General features: G+C 36.1%; 1 protein-coding gene across 1 annotated transcript in view; it reads right to left on the bottom strand.

Moving 5' to 3' along the window:
- NAALADL2 (N-acetylated alpha-linked acidic dipeptidase like 2) overlaps positions 1-27,105 on the bottom strand; it is a 1,041,900-nt gene that overhangs the window by 264,818 nt on the left and 749,977 nt on the right. Inside the window, 3 exon segments of the mRNA XM_023760057.1 lie at positions 11,944-12,063; positions 14,931-15,136; positions 17,937-18,029. Coding sequence (XP_023615825.1) covers positions 11,944-12,063; positions 14,931-15,136; positions 17,937-18,029 — 419 coding nt within the window.

Genomic DNA, 27,105 nt, shown 5'->3' with positions numbered 1-27,105 from the left:
AGTCCACAGTCAGGGCAGGAACTGCTTGATTCCCAAGCTTTCTGATCTCAAGGAAGCAGTAACCGTGGAAGGCCTCTGTGTTCATGCTGTTCTATGAGTCATGCCTAGAAGACCTAGAAGTGGCTCTTGCAGCCCTTTCTAAGACTTTGTAACAACTAATTTCATAGCAAAAACTCATTTCTTAAAGAGAGTACCTTCTGTTACCTGCAGCTCTCTAATGACAGGTAACGACCTAGTTGGAAAAGGCAAAGAGGTATGTACAAATACAGATACTATGTATATGTACAAATATGCATATGCACTGTTAGCAGTAAGGTAAAATCGTTAAACAGTATACACTAGTAAATGTTCAAAAAAGAGGACTGGTTAAGAAATGGTAATATACACTGAGTGGCCAGATTATTATGACTGGCCAGATTATTATGACCGCACCATAAAGTATTTTGTTGGGTCACCTTTTGCCTTCAATACTGTGGCGATTCTTCTTGGCATTGACTCCACGAGATGTTGAAAGGTGATGCGAGGAGTCTGACACCATGCCTGATGAATAGCACTGTCCAGTTCTGTGAGATGTGATGGTTGTGGAACCAGATGCCTGATGGCTCTTTTAACTTCATCCCACAAATGCTCAATTGGATTGAGATCTGGTGATTGTGGGGGCCACCTAAGCAAGGTAAAGTCTCCCTCATGTTCTTGAAACCACTCCTGTACAATATGAGCACCGTGGCATGGCGCATTGTCTTGTTGGAAGAAGCCATCTCCATTGGGATATGCCATCAACATGATAGGATGAACTTGATCAGCAACAATACTTAGGTATGTTGTGCTATTCAGACGTTTATAATGATCTGGTCCTCTAGAAACTTCTAGTGTGAAATTATAGCTAATTTGCCTGCAATGTCAGTTGGTCATAATAATCTGGCCACTCAGTGTAGCTAAATAATGAAATCATATACATTATTTATTTTAAAAAATTCAAACCTACAGAAACGTTGTAAGTATATTACAATGAATTATATTTTGTCTAGATTTACTAATGTGCCAATAATATTGTAATATATATTTTAAAAATGTAAACTCTTTATAATATATTAATAGGGGAAATTCAGATCACTATTTCCTTTTAGTAACAACATATTTATATGCATCATACAAAAAAAATCTCATTTTTTTGGATAGTGAAATTACAGATGATTAATCATGTTTTTATTTTTGGCCGTGTATAGTTTATAACTGTTCTTAAAATAGATCAATATAATAAAAAACAAAGCCTGATTAGTTCTCGGGGAACCATTAGTAATGCACATAATTCTTTTATCTAAATTACTATTTATAGGATAAAGTTAAAATGTCAATTATCCTCATGGATCTTTTTCAAGCTGGAATATGACACCTCATTTGGGGATCCTGCAATATCTTACTATTTCCTGGACCTCTGATCTAGTTTCATGTCTATTTCAGTTTTACATCTAGGCTGCTGCCACCTTTTCTATAGTTAGTATTGACTGTCACAGATAAATGAGCTGGATTCAGGGTGAGATGGTTATCATATCTGAATGTATATAACTACCACTATGTTTATGTAGTTACACTGTCTTGGAAAAATAGTTTAATAACATCAACACTGAACCTAAAATTGTCAGGGTCTTATATTCACCAACTGTTATTATAATAGCTTATAGATTCAGAGCCAGGAATTGTAAAGCAAAACACAGATAAACAACAAATATGAAAGCTAACAGCCTAGAAATCAGAAGAGTTTAGAAAACCAATTGCAAGCTCTCTTATACATTATGAAGCTAAACAAACAAAAACAATGAATAAACATACACATATATAAAGGATGAATTCAGGAGTAAATTGTTATATAAATAAAGATAGTCTGAAGCAACCATCCATAAAAAAAGTTTGATCCCAATTCACAACATCTGTACAGAATTTAAGCTCCTTCAGATAATCCTTCCTAATTAAGAATTCTTCTTTAGGCTGAATTGAAATGATTTTTCTATTCCTTGCAGACATACAGAAAATTGCCTCATGGCCTTCAGGAGGATTGCTGTTTCGGAGTTAACATACCTTAATTTCTTCTGCTGTTCAATTTCTTTTTACCACCCTGGTCTTAAAATTATAATTTCACAACTAAAAATATAGTTAACAGTAGTAACTGTGGAGAGATTAGTGTCAAGTTGTAGGATACTGAAGGCTATACATTTGCAGGTGAAATTCCAGATCAAAGGAAGGGATAACCAGTACCTTAAAGTCTTATCAGCACTACTTATGTAGAGAGAGGTGTGTTTCTGACAAAGTATGCAAACTGGAGATCTTGCCATTTAAAGAAATTCATTTTCCAAGTGAAGAGATTAAACACTTATTTATGTTTCCATAAAATTTCCAACTTTTACATTACAGCAGCATTTTTGTGGCCATTCTTATAAGATAGCTATAGGAAAAGGTTCTAGAATACAACAAGTTTGGGAAAGACTGCATGTTCTATTTACCTCTGGGTGTTTGCCACACATGGTAACATACTGGAGATTCTGCTTAGTACAGATACATTTCACATCACACACTGTAAAATACCAACTCAAAGCAAGATTCATTTACACATACATATGTTTAGCCATTTATTTAGCAGTGTTATACCAAGTCTTTTTGATTCAGAGAACCAGGTGTTTTGTTTTGTTTTTTAGTTAAAGCATTTATTTTCACTTTTTCCAAGTCTTTTTAGATATTTCAATTTATATTTAATTTTTATTGCATATATTTAAAATGTACAAAATGATGATTTGATATGCATATACACTGTGGAATGTTTATCAAAATTAAGAGTAACATATCCATAATCACATAGTTAACATGTCACTTTGTATGTGTGTGTGTGTGTGTGTGTGTGTGTGCATGCATATGTGTGGTGAGAATGCTTAAGGTCTATTCTCAACAACTTTCCAGAATACAATACTATATTATTAACTACTAGAGGCCCGGTGCACAAAAATTTATGCACTCGGGGGGGGGGAGGGGTCCCTCAGCCCGGCCTGTGCCCTCTCGCAGTCTGGGACCCCTCAGGGGATGACCACCTGCTGGCTTAGGCCTGCTCCCCAGGGGATTGGGCCTAAGCTGGCAATCAGACATCCCTCTGTCAGCCCGGCAGCCCTCGGGGGATGTCCACTTGCCAGCAGGGAGCAGACCTAAGCTGCAGTCGGACATCCTTAGCGCTGGTGAGGAGGCAGGAGAGGCTCCCACCACCACTACTGTACTGGCAGCCATCAGCCTGGCTTGTGGCTGAGCAGAGCTCCCCCATGTGGGAGTGCACTGACCACCAGAGGGCAGCTCCTGTATTGAGCATCTGCCCCCTGGTGGTCAGTGTGTGTCATAGTGACCAGTCATTCCCAGTCTTTCTGCTGTTAGGGTCAGTTTGCATATAACACTTTTACTATATAGGATGGAGGCCAGGTGCACAGGTGGGGGCCGGCTGGTTTGCCCTGAAGGGTGTCCTGGATCAGGGTGGGGGTCCCGCTTGGGTGCCTGGCCAGCCTGAGTGAGGGGCTGATGGGTGTTTGCAGCTGGTCACACCCCCTTCAGGGTGGGGGTCACCACTGGGGTTCCTGGCCAGTCTGGGTGAGGGGCTGAGGGCCATTTTCAGGCTGGCCTGCAACTGAAGCTCCCAGCCTTTCCTTTTTTTTCTTTTTTTTATTCTGGGATTTATTTACCTTCTATAATTGAAACTCTGTTGCATTCACTGGCACTCCTAGCTCTGAGGCTGGCTGGCTGAAAGCAGGTATCTGGGGTTTGTTTGGCTTCTATAATTGAAACTTTGTTGCTTTTGGAGCTGTTGCTTTCGGAGCTCAGAGCTGGGCCGTGGCAGGTGGGGAACCTTGGCTTCCTCCATCACTGGAGCAAGCAAACCTCCTGCTCGCTTCAGCTGCGTGGCTGCCAGCCGCCATCTTTGTTGGCAGTTAATTTGCATATCTCACTGATTAGCCAATGGGAAGCATAGCGGAAGTACGGTTAATTACCCTTTCTGTCTTTTATTAGATAGGATTAGAGGCCTGGTGCACAAATTCATGCATGGGTTGGTTCGAGTCAGCTGCTCCAATGGAGGCCGATCAGGCTGGGCCAGTGGGAGGGGGAGGGTATGCAGGAGGTTGGCCGCCCCAATCAGGAGCAAGACAGGCCAGAGGGAGGGGCCACGGGAGGTTGGGTGAGAACGATCAGGGCCCCAATTGGGCTGGTTGGCTGCCGCAGTGCACATCATAGCGACCAGTCATTCTGGTTGTTCCGTCGTTTTGTTGCTTGGCTTATATGTATGTAGTCACCATGATGTACATTAGATCCTTAGAACTTATTCCTTTTATAACTGAAAATCTACCTATGTCATCCCATTTTCACCCTCCCCACCCCCACTTCCCAATCCCTGGCCACGACAATTTTGATTTTTATAAAGTTGACTTTTCTTTTCAGATTCTAAGTATAGCTGATATCAAACAGTATTTATCTTTGTGTTTTCACTTAGCATAATGCCCTTTAGATTGATCCATGTTGTCACAGATGTTAGGATTTCTTTTTCCTGTGACTGAATAATATTTCATTTTATATAGGTATATAAGTGTGTATGTGTGTGTGTGTGTATGTGTGTGTGTTTGTGTGTGTGTGTGTGTGTGTGTGTGTGTGTGTGTGATCACATTTTATTTATCTGTTCATTTGTTGATGGACCTTTGTTTCCATGTCTTGGCTATTGTGAATAATGCTGCAATGAATATGGGGGTGCACATATCTCAAGATATTTGTTTCATTTCCTTCAGATATATACTCAGGAGTGAGATTGCTGGATTATATGGTGATATAATTTTTAATTTTTTCAGGGACTGCCATACTGTTTTTCATCAGCTGTACCATTTTACATTTCCATCAACAGTGTATATGGGTTCCCTTTCTTCTACAACCTTTCCAACATTTGTTACCTCTTATCTTTTGAGCTCCCAGTCAGCCATTCAATTGTAAGAGTAAACAACTGATAGTCTATAGTGTATTCATTGTGTTGGATGATTTTGCCACCTAACTGTAGGCTTTTGCAAATGTTCAGAGCATGTTTAAGGTAGCCTAGTCTAAGCTATGATTTTTTGGTAGGTTAGATGAATTAAATTCATGTTTGACTTACAATATTTTAAACTTATAATGGGTTTATTGTGACATAACCTCATAATAAGTCGAAAAGTATCTTTATATTGTTTACAAATATTTTCTCCCATTCCATAGATTGCCACTTCAAATTTACTAATTGTTTCCTTTGCTGTGTAGAAGCTCTTTATTTCAATGTGGTCCCATTCATTTATTTTAGTTCTTGTTGCTTGTGCTTTTGATGTCTTAACCAAGCAATTATTGCCCCGATCAATATAAAAGATCTTTCCCCTGTGTTATTTTTTTCTAAGACTTTTATGGTTTTAGGTTTTACATTTAAGTCTTTAATCTATTTTTAGTTAATTTTTGTGAATTTTACATTTGTTCATCTAATTTTCCCAACAATCTATATTAAGGAGACTGTCCTTTCCCATTTATGCCAGTGGCACCCTTGTGAAAAATCTGTTGTCAGTCTATAAATGGGTTTATGTCTGGCTTCTTTATTCAGTTCCACTGGTCTCTGTGACTACATTTTTTTTAATGTTAGTACTATGCTATTTTGATCACTATAGCTTTGTATACATCTTAAAATCAGGTAGTCTGAGGTCTCAGTCTTATTTTTCTTTCTTAGAATTGCATTGGCAATTCAGGGTCTTTTGCGGTTCCATATAAATTTTCGGATGTTTTTCTATTTCTGTGAAAAATGACATTGGGGTTTTGATTGAGAGTGTATTGAATTTGTATATTGCTTTGGGTTGTATGGCTATTTTAACAATATTAATCTACACTAATAAAAGAGAAACATGCAAATTAACCATCACTCCATCACTCTGCCACTCCACTACACCCATGGCCAATCAGGAGCAAGTATGCAAATTAACCCAACTAAGATGGCAGCGGCCACGGAGCTGGAGCGAGCAGGAGGCTTGGGTTGCCCCCGGCAATGGAGGAAGCCAAGCTTCCCACCTTCCCAGGCCGGCACTTGGCTCCATCAAGGCTACAAAGTTTTAATCATAGAAGATAAATAAATCTCAGATACCTGCTCCCAGCCGGCCATAGCCTCCACTCAAGGAGGCCCTGAAGAAAATTAAAAAGAAAAAAAGGAGAGGCTGGGAGCTTGGGTTGCCGGGGGGCGTGGCCAGCCTGAAAATGGCCTTCAGCACTTCATCCAGGCTGGCCACACCCCCATGGGGTGAAGGTCCCCACTGGGGGGCTTGGCCAGCCTGTAAACAGCCATCAGCCCCTCATCCAGGCTGGCCAGGCACCCCAGTGGGGACCCCCACCATAAAAGGGGTGTGGCCAGCCTGAAAACGGCCCTCAGTACCTCACCTAGGCTAGCCAGGCACCCCAGCGGGACCCCCACCCTGATCCAGAACACCCTTCAGGGCAAACCAGCCAGCCCCCACCTGTGCACTAGGCTTCTATCCTATATAATAAAATGGTAATTTGCAAATTGACCCTAACAGCAGAACCACTGGGAATGACTGGTCACTATGACACACATTGTCCACCAGACGCTCAATGCAGGAGCTGTCCCCTGGTGGTCAGTGTGCTCCCACAGGGGGAGCTCTGCTCAGCCACAAGCCAGGCTGACGGCTGCCAGCACAGCGGTGGTGGTGGGAGCCTCTCCCACCTCCTCACCAGCGCTAATGATGTCCAACTGCAGCTTAGGTCTGCTCCCCGCTTGCAAGTGGACATCTTCCGAGGGCTCCAGGCTGCCAGAGGGATGTCTGACTGGCAGCTTAGGCCTGATCCCCTGAGGAGCAGGCCTAAGCTGGCAGGTGGACATCCCCTGAGGGGCCCCAGACTGTGAGAAGGCACAGGTGAGGCTTAGGGAACCCCCCTGAGAGCACAAATTTTTATGCACCCGGCCTCTAGTTCTTCCAATAAAAGAACACAGAATATCTTCTAATTTATTTGTGTCTACTTCCATTTCTTAAACCAATGTCTTATACTTTTATGTGTACAGGCCTTTCACCTTTTTGGTTAAATTTATTGTTAAGTATTTTATTGTTTTTTATGCTTTTGAAAATGGCATTGCTTTTTAAATTTATCTTTCTGATAATACATTAAGGTATAAACATAAATTATTTTGTTAAGGAACCAAGTGAACTATTCAAATCCAAAATATGAACATAAATACAAAATGGTTTGATAAGAATACCACTTTAAAATAAACAAAGAAGCCATAATTTATAAATTAAGCACATGGCAATAAATACTACAATTACCCCAAGTAACTTGAATACCACAAGTAACTTGAAATTAGCGATTCCTTTTTGTTAAGCATAAAATCATATCTATTTAACCTAATTTCATTACTCATAAAAGTTCTACAAAAAATGTCATATGTCATAGGGCAAAGCTTTACTATTGTAGCTGCTATGTAGATGATTAACTACTTACATTAGGGGTAGGTTTTTAACCAAAACATATTAAAAATCAGGTAGGATAAAAAAATGACAACTCATCAGAGTAGATTTAACTGCTTTTTTGTTGTTGTTGTTATTTTTTGTTTGTTTTATAATCCTCACCTGAGAATATTTTTCCATTGATTTTAGAGATAGTGGGGGAGAGAGAGAAGGACAGAGAGAAATATTGATGTGAGAAAAACATATTCATTGCTTGCCTTCTGCACATGCCCTGACTAGGGCCTGGGCTGGAGAGGAGCTTGCAATTGAGGTACCTGTCCTTGACCGGAATTGAACCCAGGACCTTTGGGTTCACAGGCCAATACTCTATCCACTAAGCTAAACCAGCTAGGTTTAATTTTTTTAATGGCAAAATATATTACACTACATTAACAATGCTGTGTAGGTGAAACAATTTTATCTAACCTGACAATAATGATGATTTACTAATGCTAGTCCTGAGTAAATGGTTATTTTTTGAGTCCTATAGAGGAATGGTGTCTGATATACTAGTCATAATGCCACAGACAGCCCAATTGTGTGCTCAGTGGTTGAGCATCCACATATGAACCAGGAGATCACAGTTCCGATGATTCTCTCTCATCATTGATGTTTCTATCTCTCTCTCCCTCTCAACTTCCTCTCTGAAATCAATAAAATTATGTTTTTGTTTTAAAATGTCAGAGACAAAAACTAAATTAGATAAAGCTATTTTAAGAAATTAACATTGATTTTGATTATGTGTATTAGTCCAACTAAATTAATATCTCAATTTGTTTAAATTGCTCTTTGACTATATAGTTCAAAAAGTTAAGTCAGCTGCCTTCTGAAATTTAGGGTTTTACCCAGATGCTCACAAAAACTTCCCTCAATATCTAGATTTAAATAAAAAGAAATTTATAAATTATCAGTGTACACTGAACAGGAAACTTTGTAAAACATCAATAAACTAGAGGGATTGCTTAGTTTTTAAGACAAAGCAAAGCCCTATAAACCTAAGAGATAGATAAACCTACCAATAGAATAACAAGTTTAAATGTGGGACTTTATTGAGGTGGCAAATTAGTGGAGAAAAGGGCTTTAAATCAGTGTATTAGTCTTTATGTTCACTTTAGTTGACTACTAGCAATTGATGCAGCAGAAAGAAAGATAAAGTAAAATGCACTGAAAATAATGCACTGAAAAAAATCATAGTGTACAGAAACTACAGAGAATTTCTCATCTTAAAAACATTAAACAAAGCAAAAGATCAAAACAAAACTGTATCATATATCATGAAAGACAAATGAGTAGAAGAATGTTTCAAAGCCAACTTTACTTTTCTATTTTATACCAAGCAGAATAGAATTTAAACTTTGTTTTGGTTCTCTGCATTAAAATGATCAACTATAAAGAGAAAGAAAAGAGAACTATTTTCTTTCTACAACCCTATCTTCTATATCCTATCACTGTGAATTTTGAATAATACTATGGACTAAATATCCTCCCAAAATTCATAGGTTGAAGCCTAACCACCAAAGTGACTATATTTGCACATAGGGCCTTTAAAAAGGTAAAATAGGTTTCCCTCCCTGGTTTGGCTCAGTGGATAGAGAATCGGCCTGGGGTCTGAAGGGTCTCGGGTTCAATTCCAGTCAAGGGCACATGCCAGTTTGTGGGCTCATTCCCCAGCAGGGGGTGTGTAGGAGGCAGTCATTCAATGATTCTCTCTCATCATTAATGTTTCTATCTCTCTGTTCCTCTCCCTTCCTCTCTATAAAAATCAATAAAAAATATATTTTAAAATAAAGTAAAATATATGTAAATGAGATTAGGTTAGGGCCCTAATTTAAAACAACTGATTTTCTTACAAGAGGAGGAGATACCAGGAATGAGTGTGCACAGAGAAAAAGGCCATGTGCGGACACAATGAGAAGGTGGCCATCTGCCAGTCAGGCCTCAAGAGAAATCCATGCCACCTGCATCTTATTTTCAACTTCCAGCTTCCAGAATTGTGAGAAAATCAAGTTTTGTTCTTTAAGTCACCCAGTCGGTGGTATTTTATTATGGATGACTTAGATGACTAGCGATATCTTTTTTTTGAATTCCATAGTGTATAAATATAAGATCAAGAAAAACTGTTAACATGTTAATTAATAACTCTGTTATTTGAAATTCAGGCTTCCGGTAACTCGAGAATTTAAGCTAATGAGCTTCTAGGGCTAAAATATCTCACATGTTTTCTGTATATCTCCTATAAAATAAAGGCATGGTCTGGCAGAATAAAAACCAGCACTATAGCAGGCAGTCAGTAGCAGTTGTACAAGTACTGTGACAGATAGAGCTGTGGGAGTTTGGAAGGGATCAGAAGCATACATTGGTGTCCTTGATTTGAATAAGAAAATGGAGATCAGTTTATGTGATTTGAAAAGATACTTTGGTAGATCACTATAAATAAGAGGAGCTGGTTTACATGACTGAAGAATTCTGTTTTGAAAAGACTGGTAGTTAAATTTCTTCAAGATCATCATTACATTCAAGCTTTTTGTCAATGTTCTACAATGAAGAATTCTAAATTAAACCAATCACACTGTCTCCTTCCTATAAATTCCTGTATAGCACCTATCATACTTGCCCCTATATTTGAGCTCTTTATGCATGTCTTATGTTCATGGTAAAATATAAGTCCCAAGGCATTTCACATGCTTATTGTGTGCTTACATACTTAAAGTAATGTTATATAGAGTTGGATTGTCTATAAAAATTTATTATACAATAGAGCTCTGCAACAGTTGGGGTATTCACAATGAAGTGATACTGTAGTAGGATTATGGGCTCAATACTCTAACTCATGTAGTAGAAATGAGATATATGTACTATATTTTCTGGTGAAGAGTTCCTGGTATATGGAAAAATAAAACGTGTTTGTTATTTTTAAATGCCGTATAAAACAAATATATCTTTGCTAACTTTTTAGAGTTTAAAAAGAAAACAACACTGTTTATCCTGTAGACAGTTTTACAATATTGTTGCAATTGTTCAGTTTTGATCAGGTTTGCCAGCTTTTGGCAGGTGATGCAAAAGCAACACTTAAGGAGACTATAGTTAGATTGACTACTTTCATAGGTACGGATGCTTCAGGCTTCCCTAAAATAACCTCTTAGAAATGTCATCACTATTTATTTGAGATGTGCAGAGCACTGACTAATATATGGATGATCAAATTCTGTTTCTCCAAGGGCAAAATCAATACATTCTGTGATGTATGAAAGATGATTTCAAAAAATAAAGGTGGAATGGCAATATATAGAAAGAGATGTATGTGTTTGTATTGCATCCTAATGTTTAAAATTATTTTGGGGGATAAAACTTATTTTATCTTTCATTTCATATCTTATTTTGCTCAAAGGCAGTTGCATTTTATTAACTAAGAGGCCACCAATCAGTCTGTCCTTTATTCTACAGTTAAGAAGCAAATGAAAATTATTTTTTAGGAAAGAGCTTTTTTCCAATTACAAAGAATTTTTATTCAGTACTCATTTAAGCAACCTGCACACACCATTCATTTCTATAGAACATCCCATAGTCCTCAATAGAATGCAAAGCATATATATAATAACCACTCAAATGTGCATGAATTAGAATGAATAACAGAGGTTTATAATGCTCCTTCAACATAAATACTAAATAAATTAAGTTCAACATGTTCTTTGTAATAAGATACTAGAACCAAAAATGCTATTTAGAAGACTTCCACAAGAAAGATTAATAATTAAAGATTGCGTTGCTACCAGTAAGAGAGTGAAAAGTCAAGCCACAGACTGGGAGAGTAATTTGCAATATTTAACCAACACAAGTCTTGTATAGAGAATATATAAAGAACTCTGACATACAGATAAGAAAAATATTAACAACTCTGTTTTAAGAATAGGCAAAAGGTTTAAATAAGCCTTCACAGAAGAAGACACCCAAATGGCTAATGAGTATATGAATATGAAAGCAGGTACTTAATATTATTAATCAACAGAGAAATTAAAATTAAACACCCAAATGATACCACCATATGCATATAAGAATAGTCTACTAAATGTTGGTGATGACAGGAAACATACATTGATGGTGATAGTGCAATTGGTACAAGCACTTTGGAGAATCTTTGACAGTATCTATAAAAGTTAAACATGTGCCTACCCTATGATCTAGCAATTCCACAACTAGATAAATATCCAAGGAAAATTAGTACACCTATTTTACCAATGCACAAGAATAAAGAAGGGGGCGAGGCTGGGTGGAGGTAGGTACAAGGGGGAGAATAGGAGACATCTGCAATAGTGTCAACAATGAAAAATTTAAATTAAAAAATATCAAGAAATCTCAAATTATAGAGAAAACAGCAGTTTTGCCTAATCACTTTATAACAAGCGGTTCATCTTACCTCAGCTACCAGTTGCTGAAGGGATGGTGAAGCTACAGAATATAGACTTGAGTTACCCCTTATGGGACTATGGAGACTAACATAAGCCACAACATTTTTCTGCAGAACCTTCCTGAAATCCTGAAATGAAAAAAAAAATAACCTTTCTCTAACATAAATAACAATAACAGATTTTTAATCAGTTACTTATTAAATACTAAACACTTTCTACTTAAAATCATTACATTGTACAAGTACTTTGTCGGCAATTTCATACTTTTTAGTAAGAGTACACAAAGTCAACAATAAAAAAATAAAATAAAATAAAAATAAAAAAAAAGATCAGAAAAAAAAAGAGTACACAAAGTCATAAAATGATTTTGAATAAATGCGATGGATTAAACATAACATTTTGATAAAACACTTTAAATATTTTCTGGAGGCAAATTTTAAGATAATATGCTTTTAAATGGTTAACATATTATGAGATTCACCTCTAAAATACAGGATGACATTTTTGGTCAAGTGAGGGCACTTAATTTTATAGTGTTTGAATTAGAGAGTAGACAAGGGAAAACTACTTCAGTGATTAATAAACCAACCCTTTCTGTGATGCAATGAGTTACTTTTTGCACAAACTGGTTCTTTATTCTGAGCAAAATGGAGCATAATACAATTGTATCCCTGCACATATTAACTGAAATAAAACCTGATATATTTCACGCACATTAGTAGCATAAAATGATTCAAATAAAATAGCTTTCTCATTTCTTTGCTAAATCCCAAAATTTGATGACCAATGATTCTCTTTTACTAGATAGGTAAAAAGTCCCTCTGATACTTTTCTCCTCTTCTTGAACAAATATTTAATGGATAATTACAGTGGTGGCAGTTCTATAGAAATATCCTAAAAAACATACTAAAAATTGTATTATTTCATGTCTCAGGAACATATATTTCTTCTTCCAACACTATCAGATAAAAGACTGCAAGGACTTGAAATCCTTATGGAATCAATGTTACTCCTATTTTATGTTGAAAATTCAGCTATACCTCTGTAAGAGAGGTGAAAAGACAATTAATTTAAAATAAATAAGTATTTTAAAGAAAAATAAGTGGTAAATTTTAACTCAGGTATTCAGCTTTATACATAACATTTTTTTAAAAGTCCAGTGTTGCAAAGTACTACAGAAAAACAGCTGTTTGCACACTAGCCCATAGACACTGTCTATATGTTAGTCCATTTAATTCTCAGGAGACACTCATGATATAGGCATCTGTATACTCATTTGATAAATCAAGTCTTGGGTAGGGTAGTCTTGTAAAAGTCCACATGTTTTGTGGCAGAGAAGATTTGAACTCAGACTTTTTCGACTGTAAAATTTGTAGTATTTCCATGGTAGCCTGTAAATAATAAAGATTCTTCACAGAATAAATGGTAGTTCTTGAAGAACATATCTAGTAAAATGTTATCAGCCTTCCCAAGGATCAAGATCAGTATTGAGTCAATCCTCTAATAACTCTATCACTCTAAAATTTACTTTTGAGTTTATTGACCAAAACCGCCTAATTGTTTTAATTACATGTGTGGATTTCAAGAGGTTCCTGTGCAAACAAAATTAAATAGAACAATAGGACATGTCAACACATTTTTTCCTCACTCATCTTCCCTAGGGGATGTATTTAGCATAAATTGGATGCAGTTTAAAAGAAAATGTTTCATTTTCATAAGAGTAAATTTTGAACAGGAAAACTAATAGTTTCTAAATTCCTTCTCAACTAGATAGTTGCAAAATGGCTTCATAAACTGTATTGAAGTAATTTTCTAAGACATAGTAATTTGCAAGAGGATATTTTTAAAGCTAATAATCAAATCTATATATTTTATTCGACATTTTCTTTACTCAATAGCTTTGCCCAAAACATCATGAAAAAAAAAAACACAACAAAAAACAGAAAGTGACTAATTGCATAATTAGTTGTCAAATATATACACACACATAAATATTCTAGGATATGGGTTCTTGATCTTTTTGAAGAAGAGCCTTTTCTAACATAAACATTTTTTTCCTATGGACTCTCATCCTATATAATAAAAGCCTAATATGCTAAGTGTCCAGTCGTCCAGTCGGCCGTTCAACCAATCAAAGCATAATATGCTAATGATATGCTAAGGCTGCTCAACTGCTCACTATGATGTGCACTGACAGCCAGGGGGCAGACACTCTGACTGGTAGGTTAGCTTGCTGCTGGGGTCTGGCCAATTGGGACTGAGCGAGACGGGCATCAATCCCAGTATCAGCTGTCATATCCCATTAAAAACAGTGCATCTGTGAGACACAGACATAGGAGCATTTGATACTAAATATTCCAGTTGTTTTCTAACCATGACCCATTCATTTGGACAAAGGCTTCTTAAGGTAGGTAGGTAAGTATTTCTGTAGGTAGGAAAGAAGCAGGGAGATAGGTTTGGAAGAATAGACAGAAGAAAGAGTAGAGGAAGGGAGGAGAAGAGGAAGGAAGAAAACACACACACTATTTTGAGTCTAGTCTCCATATTGTATCTCTAATTTATAATACTAAGGTTATAAACATTTAACATAGGAGAAAGTTCCCTTATTCTAAATAATGGCTAGAAAGTTTTAAAAGAAAGGTTAATGGTATGCATCATTTAATCCTTTCTTACCCTGTTCCTGTCAACCTGTCTACAGAGATATGCAATAACCAGGTAAACACTATTGTGGGCATATTAGAGTCTGTAGATCTGGAAGCAATACGAATAGTGGCAGATCATACACAATTCACTGTGATCCAACTCTAATCCCCCTTCATTCTTCTGAGTGATTTCAGCAACCTAGCAGATATGACATCCTGGTTGAAATGCACAATCTTGTCCTTGGCTTTGACAATTTTACTTTGTCTACTTTGCTGAGAGGGAGGGAGGGAGAGAGAGAGAGAGAGAGAGAGAGAGAGAGAGAGAGAGAGAATACTATTGAATGTACATTTACCTCTCCCCATTCATATGAGCCAATATTGCCAAACTCTGTTCCTCCCCAGGAACAGAAAACAATGCTGCGGTCTGGTCTCCACCCTCTCTTCACTCTTAACATCAAGGCCTGGATGAAAGCTGTGATTATGGCAGTGCTGCTGGCCCACTCTTGCCCCCTGTAACTGGATGTAGTATGATGGTGGCTGCCAACTATGATATACCGGTCTGGAAATAGAAAGAAACAAGAGCCATTTGCCCTAACTGGTTTGGCTCAGTGGATAGAGCGTCGGCCTGCAGACTGAAGGAACAAGAGCCATTAAAACAAAATATAAACCCTAACAATAAACTTAATGACATTTACATAATCCTTTTGCACAACTGAGTAACAATTATGCAAAATTGTTCTAATAATTAAGACTACTTTACATTTTTTCACCCCTGTCTTGATTCACACATCTGTGTATATCAAAGCAGAGGCAGCTGCTGAACCCAATTATGAACCCAAAGCTTAGATTCATATTACTGTCCTCTGTGACATGCATATTAATTAGTGAGGTATACAAATATGCCACAATGAAACCTTTATCTAACATTTTCCCAGAATCATAGTGGGAAGTGCCCTGTAAACAATGTCTGTATGCTCAGTAAATATTAATGAACCATTAATACATTGAGGGAGCAGTTATTTAGTAGCTTTAAATATTAAAAATGTGGTAGTTATATATGGATTTTTGCAATAAGTATTTAGGGAATTAATTATAGTTTTAGCCTCACTTCTTTCTCTCAAGAATAAAAAAATCGACAACAGCAAAAGGCATTCAATTACTCTAAAAGTTTCCTTTTCACATATTTTATTTTATATAATCATACAAAATCTATTAGATATGCTCTTAGAAAGGTCTCAATGACACATGGAATGCCTACTCAATGTACATTACTGATTATTGTCATCAATAAGTAGGCTAAAGACATGCTTCCAGAGTTTTCTCTGATTTTCTTGTCAGTGACTGTTATTGGTACAGAGCTAAATGTATTTGCTTAGTGGGCCTACACATTTGTGTAAAATGCTTTCTTCATTGAGTATCATCGCATTAGGAGAATGTCTCATAGCTTGATGCTTAAGTTTGCAGACTCTGAGGCCTGCCTGCATGGGTTTGAAGCCAGGCTATTCAACTTACTAGTTGTGTGACTGTGGGAAGCTTATTTAATCATTCTATGTATTAATTTCTTCAACCATAAAATGGGAATAAAAATAGGACATACATCATTCAATTGTTTTTAAGTTTAAGTGAACTATTATTTGTAAAGCACTTTGAATAGTGCCTGACACATAATAAGTACTACATATGTGTAGAATAAATTAATCATCAGTTGACTCATGGTATTAAAAGGTTACCTCATGGGAAACATCACTGTGTGAAGCTATTTTAGATTTCCACACTGATATTGGAGCCAGCGATGTCTTTGATCTGCCAACATGTCATCAACATTTAATTAATAGTATACATAGTGTGTCTGCAAATGTTGGAACCCTGGGAATTTATTCACTCATTTCCCAGATATGTGTGAAAGTTCTGTTTGAATTGTATATTATAAACAAGAATCTAAAAATCTTAATAATGTTTGATGATAGTTTCTAATGTTCAGAGTCATTAAAATTATGTGATGTTTTAGTTTAGGATTTAAAGAAGACATTAGAAGCTTTGCTGTTATGCACGGAAGTATACTACTGGTAAATTGATTAAATATTTTTTCTATATTGAATCTTTATAAGGAAAGTTTTTACACTAAAGCTAATATAATATTGTACAATTTGGTTTTTCAATAATAACTTGCAAATGCAGTGATGTTGATAAATACAGAGGTGGGCAAAAATAAGTCTAAAGATGTTCGTATGGAAAAAAATGCAGTTTATGATTATTACAATAGCTTTATTAACTCTCTGTTTTGCATAGTCACAACTATAAACCAACTTTTGCCAAACCTTGTATTTCTAGTGCTTCAATTAGATATCCTTATTATGGGAATTTATTAAAATTCAGTGGTAAGAATTTTGAAATATGTGTGTATCTTCTGTTATTGAGCAGAAATTGTTCAGCATGTCTAGTATAAGTAAATCAGAGGAAATATATACCTCCCATTAATATTGTAAGAGTTGGCTGGTAAAAAACTAAGGGGATATAAAACTTGATCTCAGAAATCTCTGGGTTAGCAACTGTAGGGTCAATTTGACTAAAGTCATAGAGAATACTGTCCAAGGAGAACTAGAGTAAATGTCCCAAACAAATTAATAGAAGTCGCACAAGTGTACTCAAAAATTTGTTGCATTCTACACTGTATATCAAGTGCACCAGACAGTAATATGTGATCCAACCTCACAATGTATTTGAAAGTATTGCTATTAATCTCTTAATATATGTGTCAGTTATTTTTCCTTTTTTGGCCTGTATAACATTAGCCCAAGATTCAGTTGGCATCCTGTAACAAAGTTTAAATTATTTAAAATGTAACCAGGTGATCATTTTCATAAGCATCTTCGAAACCTAAAGCCATGCAAACCTTTGGCAGAATTGTCAGTGGACCATGGGTCAGAGACAGGACATAGATAAATGGATTAGATTTTAAGAAAAAGCAAACAAACAAAAAAGCCCCACATGTCATTAAAACATAAACATTTTTTTTCAAAAAGTATTTTTTAAATAAAAATACCTTTGACACTGTTACAGTGAATAAAAGAAAAACAAAGAGAGAGAAGACATTGGCTTGTACAGCTTATCGTCACCAGCCACATGCCAGTTTAATTTTGTTTTGATTTCTTCACTACTATGATTTACTTTTGAAGAGATATTGTAAAAAAGAAAATAAAGATCCACTTCATGGTTTCATATTGTCCCCCTCTTAGAGTGGTATAAACTTCTGGTTACACGTAAGATAGCATATTTAACTATGCTATTAAATTATTATAGAGCAATTCTTTGTGATGTTTTGTGTAAAATGTAGATTACAAATTCTTTACCATACTTACCTGGAGAAGCCAAGCCCTTTAAATATCCAACAACATTAGTAATTGTTTTGAATGTTGTGACTGTTTGAACTTGCATGTTGACAATTATTTTTTCTGAAAAAAAATTAAAGATGATTGTTCTCTATATTTTATGTCTTTTCTTAAAACATTCAAATTTATTTACCTAGTATCAGCAAAATAATTCTGAATAAGTAAGTTTTTAAAGATAACTGAAGTTACACCTTTTTGACAAATATTTATTCAACACTTTGTATAGACTCTATTTTAGGTACCTGCTATGCAATGATGACTAATATACAATTGCTAGCCTCATAGAACTACAGAGCCGAACATAGGCAATTCTAACGTTCACATTTAGAATTGTGAAGTTCAACATGAGAGCATATAGAAGACGGCCTCGGGGAGATGTGGACAACTCATATTTTTAAAGAAAGAAAAATACATATGAAGATAAACCATTCCAAAGAATTTTAGGTTCTTTTCTAACATCAGAAAAAGAACATGCGGAATATAATTCAAATGTTCCTGTATGATGCATTGTTACATTATCACTTTGAAAACTGTAAAGCATTACACACATTAAAAGAATTAACACCTTAGGTATACATATTTTCAAATATTAGGTTCCTCATTTCCACCTGTGTTTGTAGGTCTCTCTCCTGTAGTCTAAATTTCCACCAATTGCCCTACCTCTTTCAGTTCTATTCATGCTTGACATTATTATTATCATTATTTTTTATAACAAATAAGGCAAAGACACCCATCAGGAGGGACTCCAGTCACGGTTCTAAAGTGATCTCTGAAGGCTTTAGGTGTTAACGTGTTAATCCTGTATTTAATGGAATCTGTAAGTCAGGGGGTTACTAGGGGAGGCACTAGGGCAGCCAGCTGGTAGTGGTGGGGTGGGGTGGGAGGCAATAACCAAGCAGCTAATTTAAAATAGACATGCTCTAGTTCTGACAGGCCTTCCAATGGCACTTCCGACTGCTAGCTAAAATTGTTAGGAAAAACAAGTTGCTTCTTCCTTGATTGTACCATACTAACAAGTTAAGTGGAAAATCCATACACTGAGTCTGTTAAAATTATAACTAAGACAAGAGTAAAGAGGTCCTGAGAGAATACCTGAGTGCCCCATGCATGAAGAAAGGAAATCTGCTTAGAGCCTGAGGATGGTGGTTTTAATTTGAATGCTATGCATCTTTGTTTGCTTTACATTAATATACTTAGTTGTTTAGAATAGTTTCAGATCTACAGAAAGCTTCACAGAAAGTACAGTTCTAAATATCCTTTCCCTTTCCCCCAATTATTAACATCTTTCATTAGTGTGATACATTTATTGCATTGATAAGGCAATATTAATATGTTTTTACTGAAGACCACACTTGGTTTTGTGCACTCCTATGGGTTGTGACAAATGCATAATGACATGCATCCAACATTACCGAATAGTAATCATACACATCATACAGAATAGATTCATTGCCCAAAATATCTCCTGTGCTTTACCTATTCATCTTTCCCCTCCACCCTCTCTCCTGAGTTCCTGGCAACCACTGATCTTTTAAATGTCTCCAAATTTTTGCCTTTTCAAAAATGTCATATAGTTGGACTCATATGTTTGTTTTTAATATGGGTTTAATTCCCTTTTCTAAGTCTGTTCCAAATAGTCCAGGTAAGTGAACATTAGATAAAAGAATCATTATCATATAGTTTCTTAAAAATCTTTCCAGCTTATTCTTTAGTTAGGTATGGATGAAGACTTTTGTCTGTTCTAAGATCGAATATTCTTTTTTGGGGGGTAATTCAGCAATAAGAAAACCTTACAATATATACAAATGTGCATGTACAATTAATACAAATGTGCAATATACTGCTTGCAAATGTCCTTTATATTAATAGAGTGCTTCAAAATTTATAATAGCCATTTTCACACACATATGCTAATTTTCATTGGATCTCAATAATTTTCTAAACCACCAAGTTAAATATCTTCTATTATCCTCATTTACAGAATGAAGCACATAGGAGCAAAACTGGGACTCAAACCCAGGTCTTTATATAAACAACATTTTTTATCTGAAAAATAAAGCATCTCACTGTAAGACTCCTTTTTTTATTATAAGAACTTCATCATATATAAACAAATACAAATAATATATGATGATAATCCACATCTGCTTTTAACATTTTATTTTACTATAGATCCTTCATCATACCCTTTCCCAATGGACAAATAACTACAGTCTTATAGACTTAGTTCTTTAAGGTTGTTAATCATTTCCAGTTTTTTGTTATATAGATATAGATAGGTGGATAGATTTATAAGCAGACAGATAGATGTAGGTATATATGGGCATAGGCACAAACAGACATGAAGATTCAATTATTTTACAGGTTATTCCATTTTATACAAATGATTTTTTTCACTTAGCATTACATTTTTCATAAAAGTAAATGGAGATCTATAGCCTTCATTTTAACTGCTAAGAAGTAGTTGGTTGTAGAATCAACCCAGTTCATGCTACAATTCTATTACTGAGGATTAGTGAGGTCATTTACAAATTTTCAGCATTACATTGTGGCAAAGAACATTTTACATTTTTTGTATATGTGTGCCACACATTCTCAAATAGATAACTAGAAGTAGAATTTCTGAATTATTATATAGTGTGGGTAACTTCAACTTTATTAGCTATGTAGAAATTGCTCCACAGACTTGTAAATGTTGACATTTTGATGTGTACAAAAATTTCATTATTGTCTTATTTTGCATTGCCTTGATTACTAGTGAGGTTGAACAATTTCTTGTATGTATATTCATAATTCCAGTTTATTCTTCAACCATTTTTCCTTAACTTGTTTATCATTTAGGTATTCTTGTACAATTTTTAATTGTAATATTATGCACTTGTTCATTATATGTATTAAAAATATTTTTCAACCTGTGATTTTCATTTTCTTGCTAATTATTATATTTTAAAATATTGCCGAAACCGGTTTGGCTCAGTGGATAGAGCGTCAAGCTGCGGACTAAAGGGTTCCAGGTTCGATTCCGGTCAAGGGCATGTACCTGGGTTGCGGGCACATCCCCAGTGGGAGATGTGCAGGAGGCAGCTGATCGATGTTTCTCTCTCATCGATGTTTCTAACTCTCTATCTCTCTCCCTTCCTCTCTGTAAAAAATCAATAAAATATATTTAAAAATAAAATAAAATATTAATATGTTCAAATTTGTCAATACTGAGTACTAGGGAGGTTGTTTTGTTTTGTGTTATGCAGGAAACTTTCTTATTCTGATGTCAGGAAAATGTTCCTCAAATATTTTAAAGATGAATTTTCAAATTTGTGTATTTAATCCAGACAGAATCTGTTATGAAGTAGAAACTTAACTTTACCTCTGCCCTATGGATAGCCAATTATTCTCACTTAATTTATTGAAGTATTAATTAAGCTGCTGTCATATAATGAGATCTAATTCATATATGGATTTGTTTATAGCCTTGCTATTACATTTGATTTTAACCAGTGCCATACTTTTTAAATTAATATAACTTTATAATGAATGAAATAATGGGTCTTCTATAATCATCATCATTATACTCATGTAATTATTATTACTCAATTTTGGGGATACTTATGGACCATTATTTTCATATGAACTTATATATTAGTTTGGCATGTATCATGAAAAGTCATTTCAGGATTTTATTAGGATTGCATTAAAGTAATATACCCATTTGAGGAAATTATACTGAGTCTTCCATCAATGAACATGCTATGTCTCTCAATTTATTTCAGTTGCTTTAATAAAGTTTGTTTTTTTCTTCATAAAGGTTTTATACACCTGTTAATACATTTATTTTTAGTTTCTCTGTTAACAAATTATAACATGTATAACGTATTCTATTGTGTAAAAGCATGCTATTAATTTTGCATCCTGGTTTTACAATGAGCCTTTTTATTAATCTCCTGTATATTCTAATACTTGATTATAGGGTGTTTATTTTCTTAGTTTCAATGTAAACAATTACTTATTGAAAAAGGATAATTCTGTTTATTCCTTTCACATTTCCATAGCTTTGACTGACTGTTTGCATCATCTTGCCTAGGACTGCCAGTGCAGTGTGGAACGGGGACAGTGAGAACAGCATTCTTTGGTCCTTGCTTTGTGTTTTTCACTTTAAATATGTTTCCAAGATTTTATTATTTTTTAAAAAAGATGTTTTCTATACTTTTCTGAAAATGTTCCTTTATTAGATGAGAAAGATCATTTCTATTCTTACTTTGCTAAGAGGTTTTATTATAAAGAATTGTTGAATAATGTTTTGAAATAATTGTAATATTTTTCACTTTATATTGTGAAATAAAATGCATATGTTCCTGGAATGAACTCTTTGCTCATCTGTATTCTGTATTATGTCATTACTATTTTGGGATATTTGCATATATATTTATGTGACTGACCATTTCACTTCTCATTTGTTCTTTTCTTATTTTGATATCTGTATTATACAATTTCACAATATTTTGTTGTTGTTAATCCTCACTTGAGGATATTTTTCCATTGATTTTTAGGGAGAGTGGAGGAGAGAGGGAAAGACAGAGAGAAACATTGATGTGAGAGAAACACATTGATTGGTTGCCCCTGCATGAGTCTGACCAGGGCCCGTGCGGGAAGGAGGCTGCCACTAAGGTAACTGTCCTTGACCTGAATTGAATCCTGAGACCCTTTGGTCTGCAGGCCGAGGCCTATCCACTGATCCAAACTGGCTAGGGCAATCTCACAAATATTTAGAAATCTTTGCTCCTTTTCATAGATTCTGTAAAAGTTTATATAGCATGAGCGATCATCCATTTTACAAAGGAGTGCTAGGATTCATGCATAAACCTATTTGATCCTGATACCTTCTGTGAAGAGGGGTGGGGAGGAATGATATATATTTTTATATTTTTATTTCATTTCATTTCATTAATATTTGCAAACAAATATTATTAAAATGGTTATAAGTATATTCAGATTTTTAAGATGTTTTTCTTCTAAATTGATTTGCATTTAGTTGTCCATTCTATTCTTATGCTTTAAAAAAATAACTTCCATTTAATGCCATTTTGTCTTCTTTTCTATTTCTAAAATTAACTTACTTATGCCTTTTATCCTTCATCACTTTTGCTAAAAATAAGTTAATTTATCAATATTCTCAAAGAACACATTTTGGAGTTCATAATTAATCATTATTATTATTATTTCATGGCAATTTTGTTTTATACTTGTTGGCTTTGCTAAATTTTACTTCAATATATTCTCTTATTTTTTACTTAACTTCTTAAGTTAAATGATTAGCTCATTACCTTTCATATCTCTCTCTCTCTCTCTCTCTCTCTCTCTCTCCCTATATATATATATATATATATATATATATATATAATCTCCTATATAATAAAAGGGTGATATGCAAATTGACCCTAATGGCATAACGACCAGAACGACCACTGGACCAGTCACTATGAGGCGCACTGACCACCTCTTGGTCCCTTCTGGCAGTCAGGCGCCAATCACCTGATGACGAATGGGGAACCAAGGGTGGGTGGCGGCGGGGGGCAGGACTGGCTGCGGGCAGCTGGGGAAGATGGCCCAGATTGCAGGCCAGGCCTAGGGACCATACCCGTGCATGAATTTCCTGTGCTGGGCCTCTAATATATATATATATATTCACATACATATGCATTTAAGGCTACAAATTTTCTATGTAGCAATAGTACATTAATTTTGATCTATGGTATTATCTTATGATACCAACATTTTAAATTTCTATTGAAATTCTTTCTACATATTTATTAAGGTAATTTTTAAAATGTTCAAATATGAGATGTAGCTTACTGTTTTGATATTGATGTCTAACTTAATTATGTATAAAAAACAAGGTCTGTATGCTACTGATACTTTGATATTAGGTGAAATTTGTTTTGTGACTCTATGGGTAATTACATCTGATAAGTAGAAAATAAGTATTTTTTATAAATGTCCCATATCATTAATGTGTGTTCCCTATTATATGGCTGAAGCATTCCATGTATATGTCCAAGCTTGAAAAAATGTGTGGCTATAACTTTGTTGTTCTATGTATTTTCCCTGTTAGATTATTGATATACTAGAAGCCGGGTGCATGAAATGCATGCATAGGAGAGGTGTCCCTTTGGTCAGCCTGTGCCCTCTCGCAATCCAGGACCCCTCAGGTAGGATCCCTAGGCCTGGCTGGCAATCAGGGCCTATCAGTGCTTTCCTTCCCAAGGCTGCCAGCAGCTGGCCCTGCCCCTGCCACTGCCATGCTGCCACTGTTTGCCCTCTTTGCTGCGCTCCCCTCTACTCCCCCCACCACCAGTAGCCTCCCTCTGCTGGGCAATCGCTGGCTGGCCCCATACTACCACCACAACGTCGCTGGCCAGTGTCCTGGGCCTCCCTCTGTGGGGCAATTAATCACAGGGCCCCCAGATCGATCCTCCAGCAGAGGAAGGCCCTGCCCACGCACTGCAGCACTGCCAACTGGTTGGCTTGGCCTCCCTCTGTGGCCGCCGGCCAGGTGGCCTGGACCTCCTTCTGTGGGCCGATGGATCACGGGGCTGTGCAATCTATCGCCCAGCAGAGGGAGGCTCCACCCACCTGGCCAGGGCGCCACTATGGACTGCTGCGCAGAGGGTGGCCTGGGCCTACTCTTTGGGGGCTATTGCGGGAGCCCCCCCCCACCCCCCCACCCCCGCCCCCATATCGATCACCCTGCTGGCCGGTGGCCTGGGCCTCCCTCTGCAGGGCAATCGTGGGGTGATGGCAGGGGCCCCCAACCAATCGCATCACACCTGCCTTGGCTGGCCTGGCACCAGTGCATGTCATAGAGTGTTCATCCAGAAGGTTGTCCAGACATCCTGCTGTTCGGTCATTCAGTCATTTTGCATATCACGCTTTATCATAGACTAGTAGTTCTTCACATGAATCTGTGCACCAGTAGCTCGCCAGTAGCTCGCTGCCGTCCTCCAGTAGCTCTCCGCCCACTGCCCTGCCCTCCTGTAGCTCACCCCACCCCCCTTCCCCCACCCCTGTAGCTCTCTCTGCTGCCAGCTTGTAGCTCACTGCCCCACCCTCCTGCTGATCCGTGATCCGGTCGTTATGCAGTCCATTTGCATATTACATCTTTATTATATAGGATGTTAAAATTTCCCATGTAATGTTGTCAATTTATCCTAGCCATACTATAAAATTTTTCGTTGTATATTTTAGACTAATTTCTTGTATACAATTTGGAATTGCTATGGTTTTCTTATTTCTATAAAAATACATAAATTTTTTTCTTCATATCTTCTCTATCCCAATATTTCTCTACAGTCCTCCCCCGTCCTTTGATATTAATATAATTACTCAGCCTTTCTTTGGCTTAGTGTTTCTCTGATACATATTTTCCCAGCATTACATTTACTTTTGCCAGGCATCCCAGGAACATATCTGGATTAGAGACAATTTTTATGAGAATTTCTTGGCTTGGATTTTCTATACTACAATGGTAATAAAAGTGTGAGCCACGGAGTTTGATTTCTAAATGCAGATTTAATTTTTTTTTCAACCAGAACTCAGACAGAAGAAAGCATTTCTCCAACAGTGGGTAGATTTCTTTCTAGCCTTCCCACTTTCACCCCATGGTCTTGATTTTATATAGGAATGTTATTACAACTTCCTTATGGAAACATAATCATGCTTTTTGTCCCAATGTGATTACTATATCCCCACCCTAATTAATTAGGATCCATAACCTCCCAACACCAGGCAACCACAGGGTCAGCTTTTTTGATTATTTCTTTGGTTCTTTGTTCTGTCTTCATTTTTGTTTCTGGGTATTTGAAAATCTCTTTTAATATTTGGTTTTGAAAACATTTTCCCTTCTATATAATACAGAGTTCCTAACTATTTATATGGATGATTTCATATTATCCTGTCCTCTTCTACATTCTGGAGTCTTGAGAAAGAGAAGACAACATGTTGTTCTGAGGAAGATGCTGTATTTACATGGGATCTTTCTTACTGATAGGACTTCCTTATGTATCACTGGGCAAAGTCCTGCTCCACATAATGACTTATAACATAACAAAATACATATTTTATCCAAATTTTATTTACATCTAAATATATCATGTTGATTCTAATAAGTATTGTTTTCTATTATTCCATATCCATAATTGTAAACAAAATTGCAGAGTCCTTTTTCTTTCAATAGAAGCAGCACCATGATCACATTTCAATTTGAATAATGAATGTCAGTAAGTTCTTGAATAAACTTTCACGCTCATAATGCATCTACTACTACTGGCATTGCTAATTCGAACAACCTATTGGTAAAGCAATATTCGTTTTCATAGAAATAACAATGCAATCCTGTGCTTTGGAACTTATCCTATAAGAATAATTAAACTCTTTGCAGTATAGTTTATAATATAAATTACAGAAAACAACCTAAGTATCCCAAACATGGAAATTACTTAGACAAGTATAATAAATTGTGTGGCTGTTAAAATGTAAAATAATACTTAAGACCATGGTATATTATAAATGACAAGAACAACATACAAAGAGGTACACATGATAATCGAACTTGGCAAAATGTGTGTATTTGTGGACAACATATCCAAAAGGAAAGATTAATAAATGAAATCAAAATTGGTTTAGAAAAGCCTTCTCACATCTGCTGGGATGAAATGCTGTTGTGAAAAGGCTTGAGCAAACCTGAACTCCTGGGTATTTCCGTCTCTCTTCCACCTTCCCAAAGCTGGTGAAATTAAAACCTAAGGAGACTGTCGCTTCATTGCATAACATTGGTTCCCTGAAAATTAAGGATGCCTAGTGAACTGGCAAAAACTGAGGGTGATTGAGAATAGTTGCATAGTACCTGAGAACACATAGACTCTCTCTCACTGTACACATCAAGGAAGATATAAACAGGGGCCTAACTTCACTCCGTCCTCCTGTAAGTCACAGGAGTTGTAGCTGATACGTCCAGGGAAACATGATCTCCCACTAAAATGCCAACTTACCTGAGGTCCACAACCCACATGAAAGAAAGTTAGTACAATGAACACATAAATTACCCAAATAAAGATATTGAAACAGTATGTTAATTTAAAAGTAAGCA

The sequence above is a fragment of the Myotis lucifugus genome, unplaced genomic scaffold (assembly GCF_000147115.1).
Source record: "Myotis lucifugus unplaced genomic scaffold, Myoluc2.0 scaffold_170, whole genome shotgun sequence".
In the NCBI taxonomy this organism is placed as follows: domain Eukaryota; kingdom Metazoa; phylum Chordata; class Mammalia; order Chiroptera; family Vespertilionidae; genus Myotis; species Myotis lucifugus.
The sequence above is the reverse complement of the archived record's forward strand: the minus strand, read 5'-3'. Positions and strand labels throughout refer to the sequence as shown.